The sequence below is a fragment of the Acipenser ruthenus genome, chromosome 41 (genome assembly GCF_902713425.1).
Source record: "Acipenser ruthenus chromosome 41, fAciRut3.2 maternal haplotype, whole genome shotgun sequence".
NCBI classification, from domain to species: domain Eukaryota; kingdom Metazoa; phylum Chordata; class Actinopteri; order Acipenseriformes; family Acipenseridae; genus Acipenser; species Acipenser ruthenus.
The window spans coordinates 1,557,473-1,568,477 of record NC_081229.1 but is presented as its reverse complement, the minus strand read 5'-3'; the positions used below and the strand labels follow the sequence as shown (position 1 = coordinate 1,568,477).

Sequence of the window (11,005 nt, the reverse complement as noted above, 5' to 3'; positions counted from 1 at the left end):
AACTGGGTTGGAGCAGCTGCCCTTTCTTGCTTAGTGTTTACTTCAACCACATAACTTCTCTGAGCAAAACAAAGTATTCAATTTAAGTTGGAATGCAGATTGATACCGCTGACATTGACAAAAGCATGTAAATTTACTCAAAATCCACTTACTGAAGCCCTAAGGGAGAGATCGATGAAGCTTTTTGTCCTTGGCACAGCATTTATTTTACCTGGAACAAAAGAAAACAAGTCTATTATTAAACACTGTAGTGGAAAATTTAATCTTAAAGGTAAAGTCTTTAAGGTTTTGAAATATAGTGTCATCTTCAGAAACAACCACTGAGTTGTCATACCCGCTTAAGAGAGCCAAGTTCGCGTTAAGGGTTAATGCTGAAAATGGCTGATAGTCTGTCGTCTTTTATATTAACTTACATACTCATTTCATTGATTCCCTTTTTAGTACAGTTGAATTGGTCTTTTCAAATGGGGTGGAAACAATTAGATCCTCATTCACAAACAACACTTTATTGGTAATGTTTGCGTCAGTGTTCTCTCGCAATGTGAAAATCCATTAACATGGCACACTTCATTTAGTGCTAAAACTCAAGTGCTGCTCCTGAACCGTCAATATTTTTAACAACAGAGTAGTAGCTGTCCCTTCTAAAGTATTTGTGGCAGCGTGATGACAGGTAAGGCACCAATGCAATTCAGTTCCCGTTTGACAGCTTGCCTGTCAGCAGATGCCATGATAAACATCAAATTTCACCTTCCTGGTCTGAATAACTTTGAGATTACTGCATACCGACCGCCCTACAACCCGTTTTCTGTTTCAGTGAAAAAACAAATAACTGTGATTAATCCTTCTATTTACAGAACCGATAACTAATGTGACTTTGAACCCCACCCCTGCACAGCCAATACTGAATAACACATTCAATCTAACCTGCGAGGTGTCTGGGTTAGGGGTTGCTGATTCAAGGCTCTGGATGATGGATGGTCATCCCTTGTCCACTAATGACAGGATAACACTATCAGTGGACAACAGCACGGTCTCCTTCAACCCAGTACTACTGTCTGATAACGGCACATATCAGTGTACAGCTTCTAACCTTGTAAGCAATGAGACTGGAGCTGGATACAAATTAATTGTCAACTGTGAGTACACGAAGTAGAATATCTCTTTTTTTATGCATGCTAAATTAAGATTTTAAGTGTTTAAGTTTATTGTTTGAATTGCAGATGGACCAGAGGAGGCCTCCATTATGGCACCAGACTTGGCAGCTAGTGGTTCAGCGATAATGTTAACATGTTCAGCTCACTCTCAGCCCCCCAGTCACTACACCTGGTATCTCAATGGGAAACAGACTGCCAATGGCTCACAGTACATGATAGATCATGTAAGCGCTGATAATCAGGGAAATTACACCTGTGTGGCTTGGAATTCTGTGACTGGAAGGAACAGTTCTGCCATAAAGGAGCTTACAGTGATAGGTGAGTCAGAGCAAATCGGTTTAATCTGGCAAAAATATCTTCACACCTAACCTCTTTAAAGTTTGGGATTATTCACAGTGGTTGCTCAAGTGTTTATAATGCTATCCCTTCTATTCACAGAACTGATAACTGAAGTTTCTGTGAACCACACCCCTGCACATCCAATATTGAACGACAATCTGAGTCTGACCTGTGACGTGTCTGGAACTGTTGACTCAAGGCACTGGCTGAAGGACGGTCAGTCCCTGTTTACTGATGACAGAATAACATTGTCTGGAAAGAACAGCACAGTCTCCTTCAACCCAGTCCTGCTGACTGATAACGGCACATATCAGTGTACAGCAAATAACCCTTTTAGTAATAAGACCAGCGATGGATACATATTGGTCGTCAACTGTAAGTATAAAAAAGTGGCAAATCTCTTTCTTTTTATGCATGTCGAATTCACATTTGTTTAAGGCTCACTGTTGTACTTGTGTGTTTTGCAGATGGACCAGAGGAGGCCTCCATTATGGCACCAGACTTGGCAGCTAATGGTTCAGCGATAATGTTAACATGTTCAGCTCGCTCTCAGCCCCCCAGTCACTACACCTGGTATCTCAATGGGAAACAGACTGCCAATGGCTCACAGTACATGATAGATCATGTAAGCACTGATAATCAGGGAAATTACACCTGTGTGGCTTGGAATTCTGTGACTGGAAGGAACAGTTCTGCCATAAAAGAGCTTACAGTGATAGGTGAGTCAGAGTAAATCAGTTTAATCTGACAAACAAATATCTTCACACCTCACCTATTTAAAGCTTGGGATTATTCACAGTGGTTGCTCAAGTGTTCATAATGCTATCCTTTCTATTCACAGAACTGATAACTGAAATTTCTGTGAACCACACCCCTGCACAGCCAATATTGAATGACAATCTGAGTCTGACCTGTGACGTGTCTGGAACCGTTGACTCAAGGCACTGGCTGAAGGACGGTCAGCCCCTGTCCACTGATGACAGAATAACATTGTCTGGAAAGAACAGCACAGTCTCCTTCAACCCAGTCCTGCTGACTGATAACGGCACATATCAGTGTACAGCGAATAACCATTTAAGTAATAAGACCAGCGATGGATACACACTGGTCGTCAACTGTAAGTAAACAGAAAAAAATCTTTCAGTAGCTGAATTGAGACTCCTTTCTGACTGCTGTACTTGGATGTGAGTGTTCAAGGCTCCACAGTTATGTTGTGTGTATTTCAGATGGACCTGAGCAAGCATCCATTACAGGACCACAATTGGCAGCTGTAGGTTCATCTGTAACATTGACCTGTTCAGCGCCCTCTCAGCCCCCTTGTGGATACACTTGGTATTTCAATGGGACAGAGACTGCCCAGGGCTCACATTACAAGATGAGTCCTGTGAGCTCTGCTAATAGTGGGCCATACACCTGTGTGGCTCGAAACTCAGTGACTGGAAACAACAGTTCTGCTGTAATGGAACTTATTGTGATTGGTAAGTTTGGGTCTTTCACTTACTGTTATCGCTTGTTTCCTAATCAATCAAAATTCAAACAAATCTGGGTGAACAACCTCAGTATTCCTTGCTTTCACACATACGCCTAAATGTGAAAAGGAACTTGGAGCTTTTTATAACAAAGTTCAGCCCCTCTGTGAATACAATATCTCATCCTCTCCAGCGCATGTCTAAAACTCCCACAGCTATCCTGGACCCCACATCTGAAAGATGGCAATTCTTACTTTCCATTCAGGATGCAATAAGAAACTAATATTATTATTATTATTATTATTATTATTATTATTTATTTCTTAGCAGACGCCCTTATCCAGGGCGACTTACAATCGTAAGCAAATACATTTCAAGTGTTACAATACAAGTAATACAATAAGAGCAAGAATATCCAATCTTACTATTTGTTTTCTCCAATGGTTAACTGTAATTCTAAACATTGAAATTCCCTTACTGTTAATAGTTTGGGCAAATACTTCCATTAGCTTCAACCAGAGCAGTTCACAGTGGTATTTCACATTCAAGGATAGTTGATTGTAACCAGCAGACCTGTCCAAAGCTTTGTCCTGTACAGATATCTTTACACCTCTCCTCTCTAAAGTTTGTGATTATTCACAGTGGTTGCTCAAGTGTTTATAATGCTATCCTTTCTATTCACAGAACTGATAACTGAAGTTTCTGTGAACCACACCCCTGCACAGCCAATATTGAACGACAATCTGAGTCTGACCTGTGACGTGTCTGGAACCGTTGACTCAATGCACTGGCTGAAGGACGGTCAGCCCCTGTCCACTGATGACAGAATAACATTGTCCGGAGAGAACAGCACAGTCTCCTTCAACCCAGTCCTGCTGACTGATAACGGCACATATCAGTGTACAGCAAATAACCATTTAAGTAATAAGACCAGCGATGGATACACACTGGTCGTCAACTGTAAGTAAACAAAACCAAAAATCTTTCACTATGCATGCTGAATTCAGACTCCTTTCTGACTACTATACTTGGATGTGAGTATTCAATTATTTTGTGTATTGCAGATGGACCAGGGCAAGCATCCATTACAGGACCGCCATTGGCAGCTGTAGGTTCATCTGTAACATTGACCTGTTCAGCACCCTCTCAGCCCCCTTGTGGATACACTTGGTATTTCAATGGGACAGAGACTGCCCAGGGCTCACATTACAAGATGAGTCCTGTGAGCTCTGCTAATAGTGGGCCATACACCTGTGTGGCTCGAAACTCAGTGACTGGAAACAACAGTTCTGCTGTAATGGAACTTATTGTGATTGGTAAGTTTGGGTCTTTTCACGTACCACTATCGCTTGTTTCCTAATTAATCAATCTGGCTGAAAGACCGTTGTATTCCTTGCTTTCACATGTACACCTAAATGTAAAAATGAACTTTTTACAGTAAAACAGTATAACAGTTCTCCTGTGAACACAACTGCCATTATAAAGTAATATCGATCATCTCTAGTACGTGTCTAAAACTCTCACAGCTTTCCTGGACCTCACATCGGAAGAGTTTGTAATGACATACTTTCCATTCACAGCACCAATATCCAACATTAATGTGAAACCCACCCCTGCACAGCCAATAGAGAACAAAACATTCAGTCTGACCTGCAACGTAACTGGGACCGCTGACTCAAGGTTCTGGTGGAAGGACGACCAGCCTCTATCCACTTCTGAAAGGATAACATTGTCTGGAGACAACAGCACAGTCTCCTTCAACCCAGTCCTGCTGACTGATAACGGCACATATCAGTGTACAGCTTCTGACCCTGTAAGCCAATTGAATAGCACTGGATACAGATTGGATGTGAACTGTAAGTATAAAAAAGGATTTGTCTCTTTTTTTTGCCTATCAAATGTAGAGTCCTTTCTGACTGTTCCACTAGGATGTGAGTGGTAAAGTCTCCTCACAGTTCTCTTGTTTGCATTGCAGATGGACCAGAGCATGTCTCCATTACAGGCCCAGCCTTAGCAGTTAAGGGCTCAACGGTAACATTCACATGTTCGGCTTACTCTCAGCCCTCTTGTGAATACATGTGGTATTTCAAGGGGAAAGAGACGGCCAAGGGCTCACAATACAAGATATCTGCTGTAAGCACTAAAAATAATGGGGGATACACTTGTGTGGCCTGGAACTCGGTGACCGGAAGGAACAGTTCTGCAGTAAAGGACCTTGTTGTGACTGGTGAGTTATTGAATATCTGGAGTCCTTTAAGGATTGGAAAGCCCAGTAGTTAAAGAGTACTCTTTCCAGGGAATTACCATATACTGTATTTAGCTAATAGCTAATATGTTACATGTAATATAGGAAAAAAGATCTTCTGATCTCCATTACTTGTCTTAACCAATATTGGTATACGCCATATCGTCCGATTGCAGTTAGACCGCTGGAATGAATTTGAAATGCAACACACCTTCACGTGATTAGGTACCAGGAAGCAGAAAGTCATTTTTCATAGAGTAAAAGTTGTCTTTTAAATACCTGCATATCTCCAACGTAAGTGTGAAATACAAATAAAGAACAGATGAGGAAGAAGGAAGCAGTGATGAGTTGCTAGTGCATATCATATAACCGTTTAAATGTTACAGGTGCTCTTAGATTAGCTTTTTATTCTATTTAAGATATCCAGAAGGCTGCTGTACATTGTATTTTATTTTGTAATGTTTTCTTGTAGACCCTAATGGTTCTGCTTCCTTGGCATCTGGACATGCAGTAGAGGTGGCGATTGCTGTTCTGGTTCTTCTGCTTTGTGTTTCAGGGTAAAATGCTGCAGGTGAGTGCATTCACTCGGGGTTTAGTGTTGACCCCATTTGTGTATTGGGAATGATTTTAAAGAAAGTCAATCTATTCATAAATCTGAGTTTTATCTTTGTTTTGACGGATTAAATATTGTTTGATATACAGGTTGTGTGCATGTCAAACAGTATTTTCAATTAAGGTCCCAGGAATGACAATATATTCACCAACAAGACAACACTGTGTATAACTTCAAATATGCTTTTTAAGTTCTAACCAGTGTCTTTTTCTCTTCTACAGATGGGGATTCAGGGGTTTTGTAGATCATTGAGCTCCAAAGGAAGTAATTGGAAGAATAGATTTGTTTTAACATGTTCTGAACATTATATATCTATATTATTAATTATTTTTCAACAGCTTTGATTGCTTGACTTTGTAATGTTTTTAATTAATGGACCTCCCCTCCCACCCAAGCACAGAATGCCCCATGGAAAATCTGACAGATTTGAATCACTAACACTAAAATTGGGTTTTCCAGAGGATTTACATTACAGATTTAAAGAGATATTAAGTTTAATTAATATACACAACATTATATTGGGCTGTTCATACTTACTAAGGGTGTGTTCTGTATTTTCATTAAACTGCATTGATGTTAATCCCTCTTTGAGAGCTGTAACAACTTACCTGGGCACAATGTACTGTTCCTTTTCTGTATTAAAGACAGCATACATAAAAGAAACTCTAAAAACACGCTAGTGTTGTCCAACAGGTTGTATTGAAAACGCCCCTTAATTTAAGTTATACATTCTAGTTGTAGGCACGTGTAATATATATATATATATATTTATGACTTTGATGAAAATGTGAAACAGTAATTTAAAAAGTCATTGCTTATCATTACAGCACAATGGTTAAAAAAACGATACTATGCTTTCTGCAGTTACAGCTATTTAATATTTTATTAAACTACTTTCATTGTTGTATATCATGTCCTGTAAACTGTGATGCTTAATTTTCATTTACTGTACACCTTTATAAGGGAAAGTTGAAAATCTAGGCCACCCTGTCAATGAAAACCATAAATGCTTGTCATTCTGACTTCCAGTTGTTCCCCAAACCAAACATTAATAAAATTACACCAAACAAATGTAAGAATGTGTTAAGCCTTGTCTGTCTGTCTGTCTGTCTGTCTGTCTGTCTGTCTGTGGAGTATTGTTTTACTATTTTTTTTAAGTTGGAAAAGCAGCAAAAAAAGAAACAGAACAGTATTTTACATTAAGTTCTTAGAAATCAATGAAGATAATACAGATATTTCTTTATACTGTATTTAAACATATACACATGTGCCATGCATTTCAAATTAATATTCGTTAATAAAGTTAACGCTGAATTGGTAAATTCGATTCTGAAAGTTTTATAAGCAAGTGAAGGTACATTCCCGCGTCTTCTTATCCCACCTGATTACAAATGTACCCCAAATTTGAGTAATGCGCGTGTTGAAACCACCTGATTGTCATTCCTTCATTCCTAATCACGTTTCAGAAAGGTATCGCTTCATTATTTCGACGGAAGTGCAGGGTGCGTGTTTACAAATGATAATGTATTGCAGGTGGTTCGTTTGTAAGTAGCACGTATAAAATAGACATTGAAACGCAACAGCAGAAGAAATTCAGAAGTTTTTTTTGTTTGCGGCGTAATTTTAGCCTCGCAATGGAAAAAACACGCGTACAAGTGCTGACTCTTGTTCTTTTGGGGTTGCTAAAAGGTAAAATATAAATGTTATATTACTTTTTCTGGTATTAATGTGATTAGAAAAAAAAACGTTTCTTTTTGTTTTTTTAACCCATTTATTTTTAGAAAAAATATTGTGAATGTTTATTATTATTATTATTATTTCATCGGAATGAAACTACTTGCATTCTTAATTGCGGCTTTATAACAAAGAGCAACCAGGTGTTTTTCCTTGTTTTTATGATTTCTTTACTTTTTGCCGCCCAGAAATGTAGTGAAATACCTTTCGGGGGGAACTGGCAGGCTGCGTTTATTTGTTCAAAACGACTGTTACAAACTGACTGCTTGCTACTGGATGTATTTCCAGGTGGCTGGAGTTTTCAAGTAACGCTTTCCAAAGACCCCGTCGAAGTTGGCGATGACGTAGTGTTTGAGGTGCGCTCCCCGGACAAACCAGAAACGGGATCCTGGCAGTTCAGAAACGAGCAGGTGGTTTTTTGGATCGGTGCTAAACTTGTTGTAGGGTTAAAATATAACGACCGAATCGATGTGAACTATGAAACGGGATCCCTAAAGCTCATGTCTGTGAAGTTAAGCGACTCTGGAGACTACTTTGTACATTTACAGAAAGCTGGTGAACCGCCTTTTTCTCTGACTGGGAATGCAACCTTGCATATTATTGGTGAGTCCTGCAGGTTTTTTTTTTTTTTTTTTTTTTTTTTAAACCATGGGTAAAATAACTTGTCTGAACCTGTTATTAGTATTCAAGTTTCTTTCTCTGGTAAAGGAGGTGGGGATGCTTTTGAGGTTTGTGTTAGTTGTGTCACGTTTAGTATGGGTTTTCATCGTATCCAATGAATTGCCCAACCTGTGTGTTTTAATTTTGTATTCAGAATGTGACAAATGTGTAATGCTGTCCTTTTCTGTTCACAGACTCTGTAACTAAAGTGACTGTAAACTCCCCCTCTCCATACCCAATACTGAACAACACCTTCAGTCTGACCTGCAATGTGTCTGGGAACGCGGATTCAAGGAGCTGGCTGAAGGACGGCCAGCCCCTGTCTGCTGGTGATAGAATAACATTTTCAAAGGACAACAGTGCGGTATCCTTCAACCCAGTGCTGGTGTCTGATAACGGCACTTACCAGTGTATCGCTAACAGTTATTTTAGAAATGGAACTAGCACTGGATACAGCTTGGTTGTGAATTGCAAGTATCCAGATCTCCTTAATTTCTGAATTTGGGTTAGTGAAGTGCTTTGTGATGGTGCTCCCCTATGAAAGGTGCTATATAAAATAGATTAAATCTTGTTTGTGTTACAGATGGACCTGAGCAAGTCTCTATTACAGGACCAGATGCATCGCGTAGAGGCTCAACTGCAGTATTCACGTGTTCAGCTCGCTCTCAACCAGTCTGTGAATACACCTGGTTTATCAATGGGAAACTAGTTGCCAAGGGCTCACCATACAAGATCCACCCTGTAAACTCCAGTAATGATGGCAGTTACACTTGTACAGCCTGGAACTCGCTGACTGAAAGGAACAGTTCTGCTGTAAAGATGCACCATGTGCTTGGTATGTTTGTATTGCTGATGGAGGCCATGCTGTATCTGTTTGATCCTCCCCCTTAAGTTAGTTGGTATCATTTTTATGCTGTTTTTTAATTTTTTGTATTTTAAAGATTCGGCGTCCTTGTGGTCCAGACATGCAGTAGCAATGGTCATAGGCACACTTGTAAGTGCAGCTGTGTTGGTGTAAATGTTGCAGGTGAGTCTCATCCTCCTTGCTATTTGTTTTGGTTTTTGGGAGTGTTATTTATATATAGTGCATGTATATCATAACCATGGGGGTAGGTATCCTTGGCTCTTCCATGCCAAGGTTAGAAGCTTTTTCTGCACCTAGGAAGTCCCAGTAATCAGGTCTGCGTTTAGTAGGCTTACTAACCCATTTAACTTATAAAGGAGCCTGATTTTCAGAGCCGCTGATAGATTTAAATGAGTTCAGCACACAGGTGTGTTTCTGTCCCGATGTTTATTTGGCAGATCCCCCCCCCCCCCCCCCCCCCCAATTTACTTGCAGTCAAACTTCCCCTGTTAATGCTTTGTAATTGGCTTTCTACAAAGTGGAAATATTTTCAAATGAACTGCAAGTAAACCTGAAACCAGTATCCTGTTTTAAATATGCAAAAGCTTAAATAGCCTCTCCCCCCCCCCCCCCCCCCCCCCCCCCCCCCCCCCCCCATCTTTCCTACAGATGCTCTTTCATTTCAAAAGCTGTCAATGATCCACGAGCACCACAAGACGTAACTGGAAGAATCGTGTTGGTGCACGTGTATTTCCTGTGTTATCCAACAGCTTTGTTTTGACTCTCCATGCAATCCCCTCTGGTACCCTGCACAAACTGGGCTGCATTTACCAGAGTAAAAAAACAAATGGGATGGTTGCTCCACTGTTGTGTGCTGGACAGTCACAGCAATAGTATGTGTAAAGTAGGTGCTTTTGAGGAGCAGTTTTCAGGCTGTACGGTCTCAACATGAATCCTGCCTGCTTTCCTGAAGGCAGTGGTGTCAGAAGAGCTGCTGAGCGAGTTGTGATCAGTGGATGCATCTGGGGCTTTTTAATTCTTGGGCTTCATACGAGGGAATAGAATTTCTGTTGTCAATTGTGTAATTGTTTGTTTTTTAATGATAATGTGAACTGGCTTTGCATGCATAGTGGGTGGGTTTGCACTGTGTTAACAAATATAATTATCTTATTAATTGTTTTTAATGTAAATGTTTAAGTGTGTTAGTGAGGATTTGTTTGAAATTTAAAAAATCAATAAAATGTAACTACTGACTGTTTCTTTTTATATATAAAAAAACGCATTGGAATCTGTATAGGTTTATTGCACAATTACATGGTAAGTATAAATGCATGTGACACTGGTTTTTATATATACCTCTACAAAGTGTGTATTTATTTATTTATTTATTTATATATATATATATTAGTGTGTGTCCATGCACTAACACAAATGTTTGATGTGGCATAATTTAAACTATAGCCTTTCCTAATGAGCATGTGTTCTCCACGTCATCCAACCGTGTATATATCAAAGAGTAAATACAACTAACGGAGACTGGACCGTCTTCTAGGGGCTTCATTAAATACACTGTGACCAGCTGACAAGACTAACTTAGCTAAATATTTTACATTATGATTTACAACTACTCACCATGTAGCTCTTCCGTATGTGTTATTCATCTGACATCTATCTGAAGTCTCTCAATAACAATAAATCGTGCAGCAATGTGGTATCGTAGGGTTGTTGAAGTTTACCTTGTCGGTGACTTTTTTTTTTTTTTTTTTTTTTTTTTTTTTTTTAAAGAAGTACTTTAGCCGTTTGATTTGACGAAAGACAAAAAAAAAAAAAAAAAAACCTTCGCTGGTATTTGTAGGAACTTACTCCAAGTTTATTTTTTCTCTCTCTTTTATAAATAAATAAAATGCTACTCCAGCTGTACTCCAGTTTTTAATAAGTTAGAACAGA

At 39.4% G+C, this 11,005-nt stretch overlaps 2 protein-coding genes across 3 annotated transcripts in view; both read left to right on the top strand.

The window, feature by feature from the left end:
* LOC117433821 (carcinoembryonic antigen-related cell adhesion molecule 5-like) overlaps positions 1 to 6,899 on the top strand; it is a 10,400-nt gene extending 3,501 nt beyond the window's left edge. Inside the window, exons 5-16 of one of the 2 annotated variants that reach the window (XM_059010755.1) lie at positions 855 to 1,136; positions 1,221 to 1,472; positions 1,593 to 1,868; positions 1,961 to 2,212; positions 2,335 to 2,610; positions 2,720 to 2,971; positions 3,647 to 3,922; positions 4,027 to 4,278; positions 4,543 to 4,818; positions 4,938 to 5,189; positions 5,680 to 5,778; positions 6,042 to 6,899. In XM_059010755.1, the coding sequence (XP_058866738.1) occupies positions 855 to 1,136; positions 1,221 to 1,472; positions 1,593 to 1,868; positions 1,961 to 2,212; positions 2,335 to 2,610; positions 2,720 to 2,971; positions 3,647 to 3,922; positions 4,027 to 4,278; positions 4,543 to 4,818; positions 4,938 to 5,189; positions 5,680 to 5,768 (2,735 nt within the window). In that variant the 3' untranslated portion in view covers positions 5,769 to 5,778; positions 6,042 to 6,899. The remainder of the gene's footprint in view (positions 1 to 854; positions 1,137 to 1,220; positions 1,473 to 1,592; positions 1,869 to 1,960; positions 2,213 to 2,334; positions 2,611 to 2,719; positions 2,972 to 3,646; positions 3,923 to 4,026; positions 4,279 to 4,542; positions 4,819 to 4,937; positions 5,190 to 5,679; positions 5,779 to 6,041) is intronic. The other variant, XM_059010756.1, reaches the window with a different exon arrangement.
* A 378-nt stretch (positions 6,900 to 7,277) lies between these two features.
* LOC117433786 (carcinoembryonic antigen-related cell adhesion molecule 2-like) lies at positions 7,278 to 10,311 on the top strand. Its single transcript, XM_034056206.3, has 6 exons — positions 7,278 to 7,509; positions 7,843 to 8,157; positions 8,409 to 8,684; positions 8,798 to 9,049; positions 9,156 to 9,241; positions 9,728 to 10,311. Exons 1-5 carry the CDS (start codon positions 7,455 to 7,457, stop codon positions 9,230 to 9,232), a joined length of 975 nt encoding a protein of 324 aa, XP_033912097.3. The 5' UTR covers positions 7,278 to 7,454; the 3' UTR covers positions 9,233 to 9,241; positions 9,728 to 10,311.
* Positions 10,312 to 11,005: the final 694 nt, after the last annotated feature.